The sequence below is a fragment of the Bombyx mori genome, chromosome 8 (assembly GCF_030269925.1).
Source record: "Bombyx mori chromosome 8, ASM3026992v2".
NCBI lineage: Eukaryota > Metazoa > Arthropoda > Insecta > Lepidoptera > Bombycidae > Bombyx > Bombyx mori.
In genome coordinates this window covers 8,353,117-8,375,447 of record NC_085114.1, presented here as the reverse complement: position 1 = coordinate 8,375,447, position 22,331 = coordinate 8,353,117, and the positions used below count along the sequence as shown (strand labels likewise).

The 22,331-nt window shown below is 35.9% G+C and overlaps 4 protein-coding genes across 5 annotated transcripts; 3 read left to right on the top strand and 1 right to left on the bottom strand.

The window, feature by feature from the left end:
- Nucleotides 1–761: 761 nt before the first annotated feature.
- On the top strand, nucleotides 762–11,544 carry LOC101736458 (WD repeat-containing protein 75). The gene is made up of 11 exons (XM_004932067.5): nucleotides 762–1,476; nucleotides 1,726–1,933; nucleotides 2,574–2,860; nucleotides 3,428–3,618; nucleotides 3,730–3,894; nucleotides 4,211–4,398; nucleotides 5,247–6,005; nucleotides 7,168–7,309; nucleotides 7,763–7,905; nucleotides 9,406–9,594; nucleotides 11,203–11,544. Exons 1-11 carry the CDS (start codon nucleotides 1,373–1,375, stop codon nucleotides 11,503–11,505), a joined length of 2,679 nt encoding a protein of 892 aa, XP_004932124.1. The 5' UTR covers nucleotides 762–1,372; the 3' UTR covers nucleotides 11,506–11,544.
- An 81-nt stretch (nucleotides 11,545–11,625) lies between these two features.
- On the top strand, nucleotides 11,626–15,231 carry LOC101745349 (uncharacterized). Of its 2 annotated transcripts, XM_062669727.1 has the most exons (3): nucleotides 11,626–12,313; nucleotides 12,409–13,283; nucleotides 13,486–13,894. In XM_062669727.1, the coding sequence occupies exons 1-3, from the start codon at nucleotides 12,019–12,021 to the stop codon at nucleotides 13,489–13,491; spliced, it is 1,176 nt and encodes a 391-aa protein (XP_062525711.1). In that variant the 5' UTR covers nucleotides 11,626–12,018; the 3' UTR covers nucleotides 13,492–13,894. The 2 variants fall into 2 exon arrangements, with proteins under 2 accessions (XP_062525711.1, XP_012550979.2); XM_012695525.4 differs by having other exon boundaries at nucleotides 12,409–15,231.
- Nucleotides 13,630–20,355, top strand: LOC101745199 (uncharacterized). Its single transcript, XM_021351901.3, has 2 exons — nucleotides 13,630–13,957; nucleotides 14,034–20,355. Exons 1-2 carry the CDS (start codon nucleotides 13,630–13,632, stop codon nucleotides 14,960–14,962), a joined length of 1,257 nt encoding a protein of 418 aa, XP_021207576.1. The 3' UTR covers nucleotides 14,963–20,355.
- Nucleotides 20,350–21,064, bottom strand: LOC732930 (BET1-like protein; the record flags this gene model as incomplete). Its single annotated transcript, NM_001046930.1, is given in 1 exon segment — nucleotides 20,350–21,064. A coding segment is annotated over 1 exon segment (339 nt). The 3' UTR covers nucleotides 20,350–20,442.
- Between the last annotated feature and the right edge of the window lie 1,267 nt (nucleotides 21,065–22,331).

The window sequence follows — 22,331 nt, the reverse complement described above, 5'->3', positions numbered from 1 at the left end:
CGGGTGTGTCATTACAGTAGTGTATTACAATACAAAGTATGAACTTTGTATTGTAATACACTGTTATATTACTTGACAGAGATTGACTTACTTAATAATATAATAATTTTATTTTTTACTTAATATAATTTATTGTGGGATGAACGGATTTCATATGGCGACTTAGACTGCAAATTGAGCTCGACAATAATGTTAATATACGAGAGCAGTAGATGCATTGTTTCGGCGCGATATCCTCAAAGTGCATCCAAGGAGGACTGTACTTTCATTTAGACGCCGTTCTTTCTTTCACTTATTAAACACGCATTAAAACAAATAATAAAACTATCTTCATACAAGTGCTTAAGTAATTCAAACACAGAAATTAATATGAAATATTACTAAACAATTACGAGCGACTAGCGATTTTACAAAAGTTGCGAATTAAAAATTAAGTAACTACTTGCGGGGAACTACTGGCTGGCCGCATGAAAAATATAAACACAAATACCTATATTAAAATTCAGACGTACCATAGGTATAAAAATGTACCTAGCGGCCAGGGCATACGGTTCAAAATCACTAGGAATAATTCCATGTCGCTTGCTCATTTATTTTGGTCGATCGGTCTGTCTCGCTCGCTCGGTTCCGTTCGTGTATTAAGCAACATTACACGACAAAGAAAGAAACATATTGAGTGATAGTGTGATGTTTGTTTCCTTCGCGTAATGTGTGATGTTGCATTACATCGTAGAGTAATATTACCGGAGTAATATCACTCGCATTACTTACACATGTCTATATTAATCAACTGAGATAAAATTAAATGAAGCAAGTTAATGTGGAATAAAATATAATCTCATTAAAATGTTGGTTATTTACAGAAACTTTTTCAGTGGACTTGTTGGAAGATTCCGAAAGGCTACATCCAACGGCTCTGTTTCGTTTTCCTACATTTATGCACTTTCACAGATTCTTAATAGCTTATAAACCTTCGTCATTACTCATTTCAACCTGAAGAAACATTAAATTAACAGCTGAATCATGGGTCAAACACAGAACACTCATAAGTTTTGAGCTTGATATAGGTACACTTTGTAGTACACTCTCTTAAATAAATTCTCAGGTAACGAATAACGAATGCCCAATTTTGACAAGTTCTTCAAAATTACTTCCTACAATAGATGTAGTGGTAACCACAACAAAAGTAGTAGTAGACTAGCTATTTACCTTAATTTTAAAGGAGTTAAATTTTCCCAATAATTATTCTTTTGCCACAATAATTCTCTTTGTTAAAAAAAAAAGGATTGAGGTTATGTCAGGCTCCATCAAAGATAGATGTTCTATTTGTTTACATTGCATTGAAATGAATTTAATATAAATATTTCACAAAATGGTCGTTAAAGTAGATACAGCCAATAAGCTAAAATATTGCCTTAAAAGAAAAGCGGGTAGAAGTATTATAGAAAGACGCCCAATATTTTCTCCGGACGGCGAGTAAGTAAAACAACACATTTATATCCACGATGTTAAAATGTTAACAGAGAATTCAAAATCTTAATATTAATGAATAGATTAAATGAATTGTCCATAATATTCAAACAATTATGTTATTACAATTTAGAATGCTCTAAAATATAAGTATAATTTTTTTAACCTATGAGAACAGTATGTTTTAATCTGCATAGATCAAAGCTGCGCGTTCTAAAGAAAAAGCATTAAATTGGCGGCTTATTTATGTTATAGATCAGTGGCAGTAATAGTAGAAGATATAGTGCATGTATACAATGTACAAACATGCGAACTAGTCAGGACCTTAGAATCTGAAACTCCCATTGATGGGTTTGTTGGAATAGAATTTCCCCAAAATGAAGATTACAATTTATATGGTTGCTCTAAATCTGGACTGGTCACAATATGGACGTGGGACAAAGGAGCAGTTCTCAGAGATACTGTAAGTAGAATTGTTACAGCTCTGGTAAAATAAAAATAAGTTTTCTGTGCAGCGTCAGTCTAGAATATGACTACTCCAACTCTTTCCATTAGTATTGTAAAAGGTAATTAGTGATTGGTAATCACCAGCTGGAATTTACTGATGGCTTAGAAAATGTAAGCCTGTACTTAAAGGAATCTGCATATGCTCCGCCTAGTTGTCAATGGCTACCATCACTCATGGACATCTGCAATGCCAGGGGCATAGTCAAGCTGAGCAACCTACCATTGAGTACTCACCGCAAACCATGAAGAATAAGAAGGAGAAACCATTTAAAGAAAGCCATGCTTAAGAAATACTGTGGAGAGAAGTACATTCTAAAGCTGGTCGGTCCATGGCAAGATGCCATAGTTCTAGGTAGTGTGTAGGTGGGTGGAGGCATTTATATTGTTAATGTCAATAAGCTTCAGTAACTACTTAACACCAGGTGGCTGTGAGCTTGCCCATACATCTATGCGAAAAAAATGCATGATGGGATCAGACATTCCTCATCTCAGATAACTTGTTTATAAATTAATAACAATTAATATAAGTGCTAAAGAATAAACAAGTTTTTCATAAACATTTAAGTTTATATTTTTATTATAAATTTAACTTTCAGCATCTTCAAATACCTGCAAATTTAATAGTACTGACATTTGATTTAATAAATGAAAATGAATGTTTTATAACTGGAGCTGGTGGTTCATACTCAAAAAACATACATTATGCATCATATTCAATAAAAACTGGTGAATTACTTTGTGAATACGGAACTCGGATATGGAATACTCAACCTTTGATAAAGGTTGCTCTCGGTTGGAACAACGATGACAGATTTGCTGCAATCTGTAATGGAACAAAATCATTGTACATTCAAAGCATTTACAATCAGAATACATCTGCAATGTAAGTTACATAAATATTGACTGGCTATGAGAGACAATACATCTCTCAATTTTTTTGAGAGTTTAGATGTACAAGACTAACATTTGAACTCTTTTTGCAATCATTACCCTAATACTCTCTAGTAAGAATATGGTGACAATGGAATAGGTACAAATGTAGCAGGATCATTAAAAATGCCAAGACCGGCACCAACTAAGACAGCTGCACCCATCTGCAAAGCACACCCTGCAGCATAGGTAAAGCCCCCTTTGTCTTTGAAAATGCTGATGTTAATGCTGTTTCTTGAAGGCTGGCATACCTGTATCTGATCTGTCAATGATGATGACTAGTTTCATTAATAATTATAATTGATTATCAAAAATGAACAAGCACTAGAAAATGATATTATAATTAAGTATACCACTGTAGTTTTGTGCATAAAGCTTAATGAATAATTTAATGGTGTAACCCTTTATTTACTATCCAAAATCCATTTTCAGCACTAATACAAATATATGATTTGTATCATCTATTTAACATTTTGAATAATCTCCAAAAGTAGGTCACAAAAATATTGTCTTTTTTCAGTTTCTACAATTTCTCAGAATATCGAATAGTGTCTGTAGCTTGTCACAAAAGTATCAATACATTAGCAGTAACAGACACTCTTGGCCGAGCCACAGTCATCAGAGGAAATTTATATGACATTAGGAATGCAGCAAAAGAAGTGTTTCATTGGCATTGCCTGCCACCTATGGCTTTGTGTTTCTCAATGCAAGGTTTGGATATTTTCAAATACAAAAATGTGTAATTTATATCATGATAAATTTGAATTTAAAAGCAAAACGTTATATCTTGATATAATCAAATTCAAAAGGAAACTTGTCTAGGTAATTATTTATACTCTGGAGGTGTGGAATCGGTGCTCGTGAAGTGGACCTTGGGTAGCTTGGCATACAAAGCTGCAGAGAAGTCATTCCTTCCTCGCCTTCCTGGATTGGTGCGGTATATAACAACAAACAACACACATATTGCAATCACCCTCACAAACAACTGTGAGTATTTATTCACTTTTGTTAGCCTATACCAAACTGAGGCTAATGTGTCATTGTATTTTTTTTTAACGAAAAAAAACCTTTTATAATTATTTTTCTTACAATGCCTCAACGAAATCCGTCATCCTTAATTACAAGGTTATGCTGGCATGTGGAAAATCTATTTCAACATAATCATATCAAAGAAGGCACTCGGGACGAATTTCATAGTATGTTAAGAACTTTAATAATTGAAGGTCAACAAGAAAGCAGGCAGTAAAAATTATATGAAAAATGATTAAATAAATAAATAATTATTATAATATTTTTTTTCCAGCAATAGTGATAGCGAATGCACAAATGCATGCTGTTGGCACAATAGCTGAGTGTGGTGGTGTTTCGCCCACTGCGCGCACTCTCGAACCTGTCCTTATCTACCAGCACAAGCTTGGAGCTCTACTAATGCACGGACCGACCGGTCACTTGCAATTGTATTCTACAACCTCCAACAAAGTTTTATATAATGTAAGTAACATAGGTTCACCCATTTTATAAATACAAATGAGCCAATCTTTTGTAAAAAAAAATTTGTATAGATGCCTAGAGAAATCTACAACCGACCTGGCTTTAGAACTACCTAGCGCCAGGTCCTCATGCGCCGTAACACTTGAGCTTGAAGTCTCTAATGTATTTTTGACTGAACAATGCTATTCCTTTATCAGTGAATACTTCCTAGGTACATGTATAAGCTCAATATGAATACACATTTTACCAATTAGGCACCAAACATTTTTAGAAACGCCTAACGTAAGCACAATTTTGAGAACAAGAGACTTCCTTCACACATTTAGTTATACAATAATGTGACATGACTAGGTATGATGCTGCACATCTGTGTTAATTTTTAATTTAAAACATTAATACCACCACTCACACATTAATATGGGAAACGAGATCTTAACTACCTATTCTATAATGATTTATTTTGATTGGTCAAGACCACTGGACAATCTACAACAATAATTTGAATGTTTTCACTGAAACTGACTTGTAGGTCTGGATAAAATACTGGCTATAAATTTCTAAATTAGTAGAAAAGTGATAAAAAACCCATTACTAACCACATCACAAATAGTTTATCTTTTAGTCAGTTCATGTTTCAAAAGCCTGTATGGGCAATGCTCTGTGGCCCTGTGCTGGTAGATGTTGTTCATTTTTAATTGTGTACATTATAAGTATAAGTTTGTTTTTAATGATTCGATTAAACGTAATTTTTATAGTGTTATCAAATTAGGAATCGCTAGTACTGCTGTCTTTTTTTCCCGGGAACAGCATGAACCGCATCTAATGCATTAAAAAAAAATTTTTTTTAGATTGACATCACTGGTCAAAATCGGATACAACCTGAGAGGTGGAACCTTATGCCTTTACAAACCGAAATTACATGTGCATCCCTAAGCCCCAACGGGCAATGGTTAGTCACATCGGAATATCGAAATGACGGTTTTATGTACCCAGAAGAACGGCTAAAATTCTGGACGATAAATCAGAATAACAAACAAAAATCACCGTTCTTGATGAACACCTGCATAAACCTGTCCCACGGCGGCTGTCGGGTTGTTGCTCTGGCGTTCAGTTATGATGGAAAATTGTGCGTGTCATCCGGATTGGATCAAAAATTTAGAGTTTGGGAATTTGACTGTTCGAATAACAAGAGGGGCATTTGGGTGTGTTTGACAGCGTGTTACTATTCATCGGGCGTGGCTCAGTACTTGTCCCAAGGTATATTGAACAATTTTAAAATCGGTCACTCCGAGCCCAGCGATGATTTCACTCAATTCCCCTACATGAAGGAAATGAGAAAAGATGACCCGGTAAAAAAGCTGGCAAACTTTCACAACGAATACACTATAACGGACGACAGGATGAGCGCTGGCTCGTGCAGTAACAGCGAAAACGAAATGAGCGGATTGGCTATGTCAAGAGATGGGTCGTTAATAGCCGCGTGGTTCGGTTGTAAGCTTACACTCTGGGACACATATCTGTGCACTTTAAGGACGAGTCTGTCTCATCCCGCTTTGAGGCCGAAAGGCGTCGACGTTAAATTCGGGAACAACGACGCTGCACATTACGTAAGTATAATAATTACTAATATCATGATAACTAAAGATTTTATAAACACATCATCGATGATACACGAGAGAGTCAGTCCACGATTGACTTCCACGGTGAAGGAATAAATAACATCGTGTAATAAAAATCAAACCCGCAAAATTATAATTTGCGTAATTACTGGTGTTAAGACCTCTTGTGAATCCGCACGAGTAGATACCCCACCACCTTGCCTATTTCTACCGTGAAGCAGTACCTAATGCGTTTCGGTTTGAAGTGTGGGATAGCCGTTGTAACTATGCTGAGAACTTAGAACTTGTATCTCAAGGTGGGTGGCGCATTTACGTTGTAGATGTCTATGGGCTCCAGTAACCACTTAACATCAGGTGGGATGTGAAATCGTTCACCCATCTAAGCAATAAAAAAGATGTCGTTTGCGTTTGCGAATGCTGCCACGCTTGCTTGCTACGACACTGAATTGAAGAAATTGTAGCTTATTCGAAGATGTCTCATATTGCACAGAAGATGACATGGTTGTAGTAATAACTAGACAGCTTGTTAGTGCCAATGTCGCATGCAATACGTTCTATAACCATTAGAATTGGAATATAACTAACTGGTACAATTTTTGCGGGTTTTACTTGCACATATATCATGATATTATTTATTTATTTCATGAAAGACCAACAGCTTAGATTAACATAACAGATTAACAAATATGAAACAGATTATTAAATAAAGATATATAATTAGAAAAATTGGTGCCCCTTTGCGGGATTTGAACACCGGAACAGGTGCTTCGTTTAATGAGAGTATACCTGTCGTCTTAACCTTTAGGCCACGATAACTCGTTATAATTATCAGTCAGTTTCCGACCGATATCAACGGCGGATCCAGGGGGGGGTCATGGGGGTCATGACCCCCCCCCCCCCCCGAGCTAGTTCCAGGACTTGAACTAACTTGGACTAATTGAAGAACATCATGATTTATTTATTATCTATCGACTATGTGACCCCCTCCTGGCGCCAAAGCTGGATCCGCCCTTGACCGATATAAGTAAAAAGATAGTTTGTGAAATATACGTAGATAATTGACCACAAAATTCATTTGGCAATTGGCTTTTTATGGGAACGTAATTCAAAATAGCCTGGTATAAAATTATTATAATAACTATTATTGCAGTTGGTGTGCACAACGGAATCTTGCTTGGCCGTCTGGAGTTTGTTATCTTTGACCGTTAAATGGTTAGTTCAATTGAACCCCATGGCTCTGTGCAGTGATTTACTGTCGAACAAAATGGCCGTTGTTACTTCGAATAATGATAGTAAGTAAAACTTTAGACATTATAGCGATAACGACGAAGGAAAACTGAGGTGGAAGCTATCGTATACCACAAGATATTTAACAGATGCCTAAATGGTGCTAATCGTACATTTTCATGAAAAACTCACATATTATATATATAAAAATTCCGAACAATAATATTCAGAGCGTATATCTACCGAGCAACATCACCAGCTCAATTCCTTATATAAAAGTTCCCAACTTTTGGTCTCATGTCAGAATATCGAAATGTTACGGAAGCTCATACCAAACAGAATGAATACGTGAATGCTCCCACTCGAGACACGCAGTTAAAATCTATTAGAATTACATTTACCATTCATTTACAGAGTAAGCTTGTATTTTTCAAACTATTCATTTGTCTAATACAATTTAATATTCTAATCAGTTCAAAAATTACATTTTTAACAGTGCTTCATCATTTTCGTTTCAGTACACATATTTACTCCTCACAGTTCCAAGCCTCTGATGTCACAGCAACGCGTCTCGGATCCGAATTTAGGAGTGTTCAAAAAATGCGCCTTCGGAGCGTCGACGAAAGACGGTGTTACGTTATATTTGCTGAGAAATGATGTTGTAAGTAAAACATATTATATTCTGTACGTCAGGCCATATGAAAAGAGACTTTAATGTTTTTTTTAACCTATATTTTAGTAGAAACTATTGAGTCTCTATAGCGGGCAAGGATTAATAAGAAACCAGTTCAGTTAAGTGACTAACGTATATTGGGATTACAACCTAACGTGCTATTGACAGCCCGACAATCCCGAGACTAGCGTAGCATCATTGCAATATAATTACCGCTAACACATACATATAATTATTTATTAGTTGCTATGGGGACATTTGTGGTCCCTACAAAACCATACATTTTGTTATTATTACTTATAGTCCATGTGAGTAACTTAAAAACCGAACACATTAATTAGTATCTGACTATTTATTACAATACTTTTTTGAGTCTTTCCCAAGTGCCTGCTGCAAAGACTATTGACTAGCAGTCCCTCGATCTTGATCGATGTGATGTTCAGAAGACTGTTGCCACTCTTCTTAATGACATGTGGTATACGTGGTCTCTATAAACGATTAAAAATAGTATTTATTGAATAAATTATATGTAATTAGAGCTCAATCTTCAAGTACTAAAATGTATAGTAAATATTAGGTTGTATGAGAAAAATATTCAATAGTTTCCTATTTAGCAGGGTAGTCTCATCTGATGATTAAAAAAACGATTACACTAATTAAGCTAAGAATAACTATGTGTACATAGGTCTATACCATTTTTTTTTTAGGTCTATACCTATGTATCTATATTTGAAACAGGCCGAGAATAGCATCGCCTCACTTTCTAAAAGTCTCGTATAATGTTTTTTTATTACACAAATGGGTGGACGAGCTCACAGCACACCGGGTGTTAAGTGTTTACCGGAACCCATATACATCTACAACGTAAATGCGCCACCTACCTTAAGATATGAGTTCTAAGGTCTCAGTATTGTTACAAACGCTGCCTCACCCTTCAGGCCGAAACGTATTACTGCTTCACGGCAGAAATAGAAGTATGGGACAGCCATTATTACGATGCAATTGAGATTTCAACATCACGTCTCAAAGTGGATGCCGGAGCTTGCGTTCTGATGCCTAAGGGTACCGATAAGCACTGAACACCAGATGAGCTCGTTTGCCATTATAATAAAAAAAAAATCATTAAAAGAGATAAAAAAATTTTATTGCTTAGATGGGTGGACGAGCTCACAGCCCACCTGGTGTCAAGTGGTTACTGGAGCCCATAGACATCCACAACGTAAATGCGCCACCCACCTTGAGATATAAGTTCTAAGGTCTCAAGGTTAGTTACAACGGCTGCCCCACCCTTCAAACCGAAACGCATTACTGTAGGCAGGGTGGTGGTACCCACCCGCGCGGACTCACAAGATGTCCTGCAACCAGTATTTTTTTTTATTAGTATTAATGATTCCATTGCACCGAATTTTATATTTTCGCATTCGATCAGTAGCGCTGGGTTCTCTTCGAATTAAGAACGTTTTAAATCGTTAGGCTTTGTTTCAACAGGAGGTCTTCAGTTTCGAACCGGAGAAAACAAAAGAGGGACGCCTTGAATCGATCCCGCACAGCAACGCGCCCGTCTCCAAGTTCAGTACCCTGCTGGCCGAACAACAACTGTCCGCAGTCCGTAGAGGCGCACCGGTCGACACGCTGGCGTCAGACGTGGACGCTACGAGCAGTGCGGCCATCTCGAACGTATGTATCCATCTAGTAATCGACGTTCCGAAACTCGTGCTATAGTAGCCCATAAACACGTCATTGCGGATCCTCCCGATCTATTAACGGTGTTTTTAGGTACCATAAGCACCGGTCGCCGTCCTCATCGAACCCGACACATCCCACTGAGTCTCTCGCCGGATCTTCTCAGTGGGTCGCGTTTTCGATCCGGCGTTAGATTCTGCGAAGCACGGCTCTTGTTAGGGTTTGTGTTAGCAACGTCGTCAGGTTTGAGCCCCGGGAGCTCACCTATTAGTTAGGGTTATGCTGAAATGGCCTCTCAAGGCCATCAGCTTAGGTATGAAAAAAAAAGCCCGTAACATACACTCAGTACAGCAAAAGCTCCTTATTCGCGCTACTTTCATTCATGTTTTCACTATTCGCGGATTAAAAAAATGCGATCCAATTCCTATATTCGCGGCTAAAGATTTCTTTATTCTCAGATCTAATCAGTACATCGGTACATGCACATTGATAAAAAGGATTCCATTAAGTAGATATCCAACCGAATATACTTTGTAAAAGCGCTTATCCATATTCACGATTTCTGTATTCGCGTCATATTTACGGAACATATACCCCGCGAATAAGTAGCTTTTACTGTTTAACAAAGCTCCGACCGATCGAAACCGAAGCGAACTTGTGTGGTAGTCAGGATTATAAGACATCACGTCAAGACTGGCGAACATTTTGGATGAGTCAAATTTTGTACATAACTTTTATAGTACTAGCTCGTGGAGTCGCTTCGTTATTAATAGGGAAAGTTATAAATGGTTATAAAAATAGGAAAGGGAAGCAAAGATTGTATAAAATTGGTATAACTCTAGTTAGAATAGTTTTCCTTTGATTATAATTACGATTTCGTACATATAAAGAGGAGACATAATTCAAACTTCATTTACACAGACGACAGCGACCATTGAAGCTGTAAAGTATTTGAAACGTCGAAAATATAATGACAACAAAAAACGCCATATTAAAAGTAGCTGTTATTAGGTTGTAGTTAGGGCTTTCACAAAAGAAAACTAGCCAATCTAGAACCTACGACCTTCAACCTACCACGGACTTCCCGCGCTCTTAAGCGTGTTGATAACATAAGCAGTGTAGTTAATATTAAATTGCCTACTGTAATGAATTTAATTTGTTATGTACATTAGAACCACGTGATAGATAAACATTAAGATCTTTTCCATTACACAGGTTTGTACTACCTATTTGCACTGATAATGTTACAGATCTAAAGTACCGTCTGCATGTTCATTATTAGTTCGTTTAATTCTACTATTTTTTTTTGTTGTTGTTGTTTTGGATATGGTTGGTTTGAAGAACACACGGTCAACCCAAATTCCAGGGATTAACGATCTCTATAGATTTAATAAACATGAATGTGACTACCCATTTGCGGGATATTAGTTCGAAGTCTTAAATGTGTTGTAGTAACAACTCTATTTTTCTTCGCACCGGAATGCATAATTGGTTCGTTACACAAACAAACAAACAAAATGCTGGTAGAAATATCTGCGAGCTCACAATTACTAAAGCCAATAATGGTGATAAGACGAAAAAATAATTGGAATTTCCTCGCAGATATCGATGGCGCCGCCATATATGACACCTCCGGTAAGTCTCCTCTGTACAACATTTTTACAAGAACTAGCTGGCCAAGAAGAGCCCAAAGATGACGAAGTCACAGACCTCGAGGAGAAAATGAACGTAGATCAGTCTAGCGATGAAGAAGATGATGTAATAAAATTAAACGGCCCCTATGCACCAAGAGCAACCGAACTCTGGACACCGAATTACGAAGCCGTCAAAGCAAAGAAACTTAACAGAATACTTGAAGATCCGTTCATAGATTTGCACGCGACGAGTTCGTTATTTGGAATTTAATTATGTGTATTCAATTTTAAATAAATATTCTGATTTTGCGATCACTTTATTACTGATATCCTTAGTCTGCTACTAATAATTTCCAAATAACTAGTGGCTTTCGTGCTATCCTTCGGTTTAATAAACTGTGGACGATGTCTAATATTAAATTTCAAGATATACCTATTATTTTTATAACGTTTATGATATGTCACGGTATGTTGTCACATATATTTCTTTGTATGTGTTTTAACAGAATTATTTCACGAACCACTTAAATCGCCAATATCAATAGACGACTCATACCAATCAAACTTTTGACACCAAACAATTTGTTATCCGCTTAAAAAAAATTATTTCGTTATTACATACATACCTTACCTATTCTAATTTTGCATCAAAACAAACATCAAACAATCAAAATTACTTTAAGATAATGTAATGAAGTAGCTCGAAGCAACGTTATTTTATATATTTCCATAAAGTTGTCAAGATAGTAATTCTGAAATATTTGTTGTGATAATAATTTTAACAATGGAATTACTGAATAAAGAAGAAATATTGTCAATAGCAAAAATATGTGGATTTAATAACGTCATAAGTTGGTGCATTGAAGAGTTTCCTAATAAAGTCATCGGATACCTTGGAGATCATCTTAAACTTGTTATTCAAGTCGAATCAAAAGGGATCCGGACTAATTTAAACTTGTTTATAAAATGCATGCCGAGGCTGGACAAGTGGAAAGCTCAGTATTTAAAAGAACTGAACTTCTTCAAAAAAGAGTATGTTATGCTCAGTAAATTATTCAAAGATTTTCGGAGCATTGAAGGTAATATGAAATCCCTTCCAAAATGCCTAGCCTCGAATTATTACCTATATGTAAATTTATAAGAAGCGTTGTATAATTTGTTATCATTATTTTAGCTTCCCGTAAGTGGCGCCCTAAGCTACTCTTCATAAAAGAGGATATATTCGTTTTTGAAAATATCACAACAATTGGATATTCCATGCCAGACCACAAGGAGACCATGCCATTAGAAATGTTAAGAGCCGCTGTTAAAAGTTTAGCTAGATTCCACGCTGAATCATATATTTACGAGGAAAATAAATCTAAAGAACTCGGAAGACCCTACAGAATTTGGGAAGACTATAGCGAATACCTCCAAGAACCTGAACAAGGAATGGCCTGGCGGAATACTGGCAGAAACGGTGTTATTGATTTCTTAAAAGTGTTTTCAAGGTTTAAAGCCGAATCAAATTTTTCTCGACATTTAGATTTCATCATACCAATGCTATATGATGGAGCATTAGCTCTAATGAAACCCAGCTCTGAATACAGGAACGTAGTGGCACATCGTGATCTGTGGACGAACAATATACTGTTAAAAAAATGTGAAGATTCTTATCATGCTGTTTTAGTTGACTTTCAAACAGTCTTGTATTGTTCTCCGATGCTGGACTTGTCATCTCTCATATTCTTTAACACGACCAGAAGTGACAGATACAATTATACAGACGAACTCATCGATCTTTATTATGACACGATATCGGAAGAATTACTCATAAAAGATATTCAAATCAATGAAATCATGGACAAAGATACCTTGATAAAGGCGTACAATGATAGCATTATGTTTGGAATTACCCAAGCTGCGTTAATAGTTCCAATAGTATCGATGACCGAAGAGAAGAGAAAACAAATATTCTATGACCCTGAAAATTGTAAAAAAGCGAATGTCGTTTCTCGTGGTGAATACTTTATTGAAATCGCCAAAGAAGATGCATCTTATCGAAAAAGGGTACTAGAATTATTCGATGAAATTATTGAAAGATACATATATCCACATGAAAGCAGCCAACATAGACCCGATAAACATTAACAAAATCATATATTACTGAGCAGAGATGATTTAAAGACTTGACTTTTATCATAAACTGCGAATATATCGAAATTTGAGATTCATGGTTTCCTACATGTAAATAATTTTTTATTTGTTTTAGGTTTAATATATCTTATTTACTCTTATAATCTTAGTTAATGTTAATATTGTGCCATAGAGCGGTGACTATAATTTGAGGTGCGTGTCTAATTATCTGCAATTAATAATTTTGTATTCGTTAAGGAACATACATTGTTCTTCAGTTATGGATTCTCAGTCAAAGCCAATCTGCGATAACGGCATTTGTGTATCAGATGCGGACGTCAAATCTATTGTATCAAACTATCTGGATCTAGAAAACGACTGTGCTATAAGTAACTATTCTATTTATAAAGCAAGTGATCAAATGCTAGGGTATATAGCTGACTACTGGAAATTGAAATGTCACTTGACTGATGAAAGAGTGCTTTCCTTTTTCATCAAAGCTATATCGAGATGCAACCCGGCAAAAGCGAATATGATAAAGGAAATGAAACTCTTCGATAAAGAATTATCCTTCTATTCTCTCATCCGGAAAAATATGATGGTTGCCGGTAAGATTAGTTCAAAATGTATAATCTCTCGGATATGGGCCTTAAGTAAATTGTGACGTAATAATTATTGTTGCAGGTCTCAAGCCGTTTAGCAGTAGGCTAATTGCTACTTTAGACGATGCAATGGTATTTGAAGACTTAAACGCTCTTGGCTATAAAGTTAAGAATAAATTCGATAAATTTGATTTAGATCACACTTTACAATCCCTGAATACTTTAGCGAGATTTCATGCGTCTTCAATAATTTTTGAAGAGCGAAGAAGCATTGAACTGCAGCGCAATTATTCAATGAATGAGGATTTTAATCAATTTTTTGATGAAGCTGGCTACCGAGAGTCGAATGTTTGGTTTCAACAATGCATGAATGGAGCGCTTGAAACTGTCCATTCATATTCTAAGTATAATAAAGAAGAGTTGGAGCTAATTGATGCGCGTTGGAGTCAGGTTTGGCTGTCAGCCTTAAATCTAAGCTCGTGCTCTTCAGTTTATAGGAATGTTTTGTGCCACCGTGATTTATGGAACAATAATATAATGTTTCTTTACGAAGACAGAACTGGTAATCCAACAGACTGTTTATTTGTAGATTTTCAGGCCATACGCTACCAGCCGCCTGCTAGTGATGTTATGCTTTTATTGTGTTGCAATCTGGACAAAAAGTATAGAGAAGCAAATTTAAGTACTTTTCTCAATTATTACTATACTGAATTACAGCTATGCTTAGAAATATCCAATTTGAATATTATTAATAGTTTCACAAAAGAGGAACTATTTTTATCGGCCCAAGAACAAAGGAAATTCGGGTTAATCGTTTCCGCTTGTATAATTCCCCAAATATGGTTAGATGACGAATTTACGACAAAAACGTTCAGTGACCCAAATCAATTTAAAAAAATTCTTACTATTGACAAGGGAAAATTCATCAAAAAGAACATGGAACACAATTTAAACTACAGAAAAACTGTTATGGAAATATTCGAAGAGATATGTGATAGATACTGTTTGTAAATTCCATAAAAAAAGAATAATACTATAATGGCTTTTAATATTTGACTAGACTTCGAGAGGATTATAAATGATTACTATTAAAAGCCGCACTAATTTTATTGTTTTGCACTTTGCAAGTCCAGCTACAGCTCCGTGGGGTTTGCGGGATCCCTCAACATCGAATTAGGAACCGACGAGGGGCCCTATGAACTTATGAAATGACCATATTCTCGCTTTGTGTATTGTTTTAACGGGCCAATGTTAATAAAAACTACGTGGACAGAAAATTATTTCGTATTTTATATTTTTATTGTGTCAACTAAACTTAAGGCATTTTTTCTGTGCGATACAAAGAATTAAGTTTGACCCATAGTGTGTTGAGTATCATAAATGTTTAAGCTCGCTTTGACTAATATATACATAAACCAAAAATAGTAACATTCTTTGAATAGCGCACCCAAGAAAGCTGGGATCTGCTAGTGATGATATGAGTAATAGAAACTTCAAGTTGCCTACAAAGACGTGTCTCAAGACACCTAGTCTCTTTGCTGTTCAAAATAAGTTTGAATGTCAATAAATTGTGAAAAAATTTTAGAGGCTCTGCTAGACGGCTATTGATGCGAATCACTTATACGCTTTAAATTAAATGTTAGAAGGCAACAGCTACGAGAAGTATGTAGCAAAAATCGGAGAATCTCCGAAAACAATATTGAAAAATATAAAACCTATAAATTAAGGAACAAATCATACAAGTAAATCATTGTTCGAAATTATAGTTTTTTTAACATATAGTTAGGTTATGCTAAAAAAGAATATTCCGCAAATCCTAGGTCATCATAAATGAGACATCGCTAAAGGCTTCGTCAAACAGAACGCGTACTTAGCGCGCGTAAACTAACGCCGCGCTATGACGCGCGCTAATTACGCGTTCTGTTTGACAAAGCCTTAAAGTATCGATATCAACACAGGTAGAAAATTATGGACAGTAGAAGGGAGGAGCATCATTTCAGTGTATTAAAAAGCGTCCGCTGAAAGGGAGTCAATTAAGGTGGCACCATAGTAGCAAGTGGAACGATTTAAAAACAACGCCTGTAACTGCTACACTTCGTTCTGTTTAAACTGCTATATTCATATCATTTCCACTTCCTAGCCCTATTTCAATGAATCTTTCAAGAATAACTTGCTGTTTACAGGTGGACATTTTTGCAACTTGTGCTTTATACAATACAGTACTCGCTAACGCTATCTGTCATAAAAAAAAAACATATAAAGTAGGTACAAGGAGATTAATCCTTGGGCCTTCGGTCTGCTCTCAACACCTTGCAGATCGTCAAGTAGTCAAGTCCCACATACCCCGTACGCTCCCTAGGCGCGGGGACCTCGTAGGAGGTTCGGCTCCGGCCCGAAAAAGAAAAGGTACAAGGAGATTACAACAAAAAAAAATTATCAATGCAATACTAAAACGGGACTATTAGAAACTAAGTAAAAAAGGATTATCGCGTCTTTTACGTTGTGACAACAGTACAAACAGTAGGTATATTTTTATGTTATTATGAGAGGACCCCACATTAGAACAAATTGATCGTCTTTACTAAAGTACGTACGCAGAGAACTATTCTAAACACTCAGACGCGTGAGTTCGTTACACGCCTTCGTAACTATTTCGATCGTGAATCTTAAAATTGAGGGCCAATTTGCTGACGTCCATGAGCGACGGTGACCACTTACTATCAGGTGGGCCGTATGCTCGTCTGCCTACAAAGGCAATAAAAAAAATAAAAAAAACCTAAAACGTCAGTGGTTGAACGTGTAGCTGATGCACTTAATATTGGACCACGAACTATTAGACGAATAACTAAAGAAAAATTTGGCGAGACTGGAACAGAAGAAAATAAACTTCATACAACAAAAGAGAGAAAACGAGCAAAACCAGTCGTAGGCATCGTTAGCTTTGATGCCGATGCCATTCTAAGATATGTGTACGGCTACTATTTACGAAAGGAGTACCCAACAAAAAAAAAGTTAGTGCAATCACTGAGGGAAGCTGATGGGGAAGTTCTTTAATGAAGATTTTAAAGACCGTTGGATTTCGATACAGATAATGTAACAAACGCAAAATCTTGATGGAGAGATTTGATATCGTGATGGCAAGATATACTTTTTTACGGCAAGTGAAAGAAATTGAAAATGTGCAAAATTGTGTGTTTTTGTATGAAACATGGCTTAATGCTAACCATACTGTAAGTCGTTTTTGGACCGATATCTATGCAAAATCTACGTCCACAGTTCCTGTTGGGAAAGGATCGCGACTTATAATTTGTCACGCCGGAACCATCAACGGGTTTGTCGGAGGTTCTCTCATGGCGTTTGCGTCAAAAACCACTGGAGACTATCATGAAGAAATGAACGGGGAAAGTGTACTGAATGATTTATTTCAATTTTGTGTAGCCTCCCTGTACCATCTATTATAATAATGGATAACGTCCCATATCACTCGATGTAAATTGACAAGCCACCTGCCCAATCCCAAAAGAAAGCTGACATCATCGCATGGCTTCATAAAAATGGCGCAGATGCAAACGTAGATATGTTAAAAGCGAATTACTTAGTACGTCTTTTAAAAGAAAGCAAACCAACCAAGATACGATACGTCATTGACGAAATAGCGTTAGAACATGGGCACAGAGTTATATGGTTACCACCTAACCATTGTGAATATAATGCAATTGAGTTGGTGTGGGCTCAAATTAAGGGATATGCTGCAAGACGCAATACAAAATCCCTATTGACCCCAACAAAAATGCTAAAAATATTAGACGAAGCTTGTAAGCATGTGACTAAAGGAGACTGGGAAAAGGTTGTGAATAGAACTGTTAAATTAATAAGGGAAGATTATGAATAATATTGTAGAAAACGAACTTCTAATTAATCCAAGTGATGACAATGTAAATAGTAGTAGGAACGAATCTGATTAAATTTAGCCTTTCGTGACACCTAACCATATAAAGTATGTATATTCATTTTAATTCCAATATTCAGATCGTTCAAATATATTAAGTAAGCATTTATATTTTTGTTTTATTAAACCTTTTTAATCAGGTACTACTTGCAATAAAAACTTATAGATTTCATTATATTTTTTTCGGGAATAAATTGTCATTTCACATCACTATTGTAATATGTCAAAACGACCATCATAGCGTGCCGATAGTGTAAGTAGTAATTCTATAATCTGTGCTGTTACACCGGTCACTCACATGCGCACGAATACGCAAACCCGCAAGTGTAGGACGACATTTGCAAATGACTATGCAAAGTTTTCGCTGCATTCGTGGTTTTCCAAGTTGTGTCGGTTTTTTAACAGACATCAAAGCGCGCGAACCTCTAACCTTCGCGTAGTCTCCCACACATTCGCTTGCCCAGTTGCGCCGACAATTGCAAAGGTAACGGACGTATCGCCATTTTCATAGTTCGTGACGTCTACTGTGTAGCGTATCTTCATCAAAAGAAATCCCATAAAAACAGCATGGCTGTTAATGATGTCTGGGAAAGAATTAAAAACTCTTTTTCTCTTCAATGTTCTATTGACGAATTAAAAAGGAGGAGAAATTCGTAAGACATTCGTAAACAAGTGTAGGAGGAAGCGCAAACGGGTTCGCGCGCTTTGATGTCTGTTAAAAAACCGACACAGCTTGGAAAATCACGAATGCAGCGAAAACTTTGCATAATCATTCGCAAATGTCGTCCTACACCTGCGGGTTTGCGTATTCGTGCGCATGTGAGTGACCGGTGTAATACTAACGGCTCAGTGACTTTTTTGGCGGGAACGCGAGGAGTGAAGTTGTGTGATTTGTTTTTATTTTGTCTATTTAGTGTTTCGCCAGCTTTAAATGTGTAATAACGGTGGTTTATTAACTGTTTAATATCTGTGAAAGTGCACAAATGTGGGAAAATGAAACAAAGCCGCTGGACGTAACTTCTCGGGATCCCCCAAAAAGTCCACTGAGACAGTCTTAGTAAATAACCATCATTTTACTGAGATTATATTTCATCCATATCATCTCGTTCGTCTCATCTCATTTCATTTCATTTTATGCCATGTTTAATAATATTAATCAACTTCATTACATTTCACTTCATATTATCATGTGCAGAGTTAATTACTACATTAATCAAATTACTTTCTCAACATCAATTATCTATACCGTACCACGCTGCTAATTTCATTCAAACTTACACTAATATTAATAATGGTTAACACGGACAGTTTCCTTCGTTTTTTATTATTCATAAACTGTAAATAATTAAAACGGCGAATTATAAAAATATTATTATTTGACACTGGCTAATACACAAAACGTGCCAGAACCAAAAAAAAACTAATAAATTAATGTGTGAACTAAATAGAAAGAGATGTGAGATACATAATACATATTACTTAGTGAGAAAAGATGACCTAAGTATTTGAAATAGGCACTAAAATTTATAAATAAACATAAATGAAAATACTTTTTACTTGCTTATTTCTTGTTATTTTTGCCAAATTTTTAGATAGCGCATTTTGATGTTTATATTAGCTACTTCAGAAATTGAATGTATTTGCTATGGAAGGTAACAAAATACAATTCTACTTTGAAGAAACAAGTTTAAACAGAATAAATCTTTTTAAAGAAGCTTTATCCAGTGCAGAAAACGGAAGAGTTCTTTATATTCTCCATGAAGAATTAAGTCAGCTACCCACATTATCACAAGATTTAAATTCAGTGAATAGACATTTCATGAAAATGATTAGTTTTCTTTATGTAGAAACTATTGAAGCACTTATAGACAGTGTTTCAACACTACCAGATTGGCAGAATGTGCCCTCAACAATTATTTTAGATGACTTAAGCAAGTTCTTCAGTAGAAACAACCAACAAAACATTTATGGGATTATTGCTCTGTTGATGGACAGTGTACGGATCTGTTCTGTTTCACTCGGAAAGCCATGTAATTTATTTGTTGCTGTAAGTAAAGAAGTTGTAGGCGATGATTTTTGTAAAATCTTAAAAGAATTATACTTTTGATTGAAGTTTAAAAACTAGTTAGCATAATTATTATAGGGAATACTTACTAATGATCACATATGAGCATCATTTTAAGTATTATACTTATTTGTTGCATAAGTAGGTGAGTGAGTTAAGTGGATACCTAAGCCTATAGATAACAATCAAAACTTAAATACCGCTGACTATCTTTAGAGCTAAGGTTAAAGGCTCAATTGTATTTTATTATGGCTGTCCTTCAAACAACATATGGTTACTTAGTGAAGGAAAAAATTAAATGTTGACACCTACCTGTGCAAGCTAGTACTTATCATTGAAACATATTGTAAAAGTTGTGGAATAAGTGAAATAAAATAAACATTTAATTTATACATATGTTTTATTTACATTTCAACATATACAAAATTTATTTCGAAACACTTATAATACACAGGAGTGATGGATGGGTAATGAAAATCATCTAAATTTTAAAATAATATACAACAAAAAGAACACAAAAATGGAGAAGAGGAATAGATAGAAAATATAATAGTTGTGGTTCCCTTTGCCAAGCCTTAAAACTCTTCCCATGGTTTTTCCAAGGAAACCTGAGCTTCTGTCAACATCATCATCTAATCCACGCAAAAGTTTTTCTTGGTCCCTTACTTCATTGCCTAACTCAATGGAAATGTATTTAAGTGAAGATATCTTGCCACTGAGTTCTTCAGCCATTCGTTCATTTTCATTTTCGATAGTATCTTCCGTAGCTACTCTGGGCACTGGCTGATAGTGGTAGCCTTCGCGGGCTCGCCTCATATTCGTTCGGCCCGCCGTTTTGATTAGCAGCAAGACACAAGAGTGATGATGATAATCAGGTCTTGGTTAATTACGTCCTTCGTTAGACGTTTATTTAATTTTGGATCTACTTGCCGCCTATTTACTATAAAATATTGTTTGTTTTTGTCAATTTGTAATAGGATATGAAAAAAAAACACTAATTTAATAATCTGGACACATTGAAAACATACATGGTTTACAGTAAGTATATAATTTGCTTTTATGTAGTTGTGTTAGATGTGATAGTCTCCTACGTGTTTATCTGACTCAAATGTCAACTGTCAATAGTAGTAGTAGCTCCATTTATCCAACTGAAAAGACGAAGGTCTCCTAATATTATGCATATTTCGTTTTATGACAAATTTAATGGACCGCATTGAAATAATGTTGATTAATTTGAAATTTTAATCATTTGAGATGAAATTAAATGAAACTTGATAATGCGGGTCTCAGTAAATGGTGTTTATTTACTTAAACTTTCTCAGTGAACGTTTTGAAAGAACTCGAGAAGCTACGTCCAGTGGCTTTGTTTTATTTTCCCACAATGTGCACTTACACAGATACTAAACAGTTAATAAAGCACCGCTATTATAAATTAACAAAATAGAACAATTCACACAACTTCGCTCCTCGCGTTCCCGTCAGAGTTCGACGTGCGAACTAGCTCATAGACACAACTCACTGGGTTTCTCACCGGGTCTTTTCAGTGGTTTACAATTCCGATCCGGTGGTAGATTCTGCGAAACACTACTATTGCTAGGGCCAGTGCTAGCAAACTCTCAGATTGAATGACCTCACCTACCAGTCGGTGATTAGCTGGAATAGACCCTTAGGGCTACCAGCGATTAGGTAGAGAAAAAAGTCTTCAACGCTCATCTTTCAGTCTACCAGTCACATAGTAGAACTGAAATCCTACGAGCTGATGAAGGAAAATACTTAGGGCTATCCCGCAATAGGCGAAACACAGAGAATTCTGTGTTACAGTACCGTGACACGTAACTAACGATGAGCACGACCACAAAATTAAGGAACAAGTGGAAGCATATATAAAAACAAAATATTGCAATTCCTAATACTCACGAGACAATCAGCTTCAGAACTAAAAAATAAATAAATAAACCTACTAATATTGATTTTTTTTATTGCTTAGATGGGTGGACGAGCTCACAGCCCACCTGGTCTTGTGGTTACTGGAGTCCATAGACATCTACAACGTAAATGCACCATCCACCTTGGTTTCACTGCAAAAATAGGCAGGGTGGTGGTACCTACCCGTGCGGACTGGACACATACTGCCCAATTTCCCAAATTAATCGTGGGTTTTCACAATTATTATAGATAAATTAAAAAAATTATATTTAGAAAGTAGATTATGCAGATAAATATTTCTTGTTTACATCGCAACGTTGAGGCACTTTGATTTAAAAAATGTCGTGATTCGTACTTTATTTAAATTACAATTTTCAACGTTGATAATAATATCAGAAGGCCCTTTAAAAAAAAAACATGGAAACTGGTTTTTCGAACAG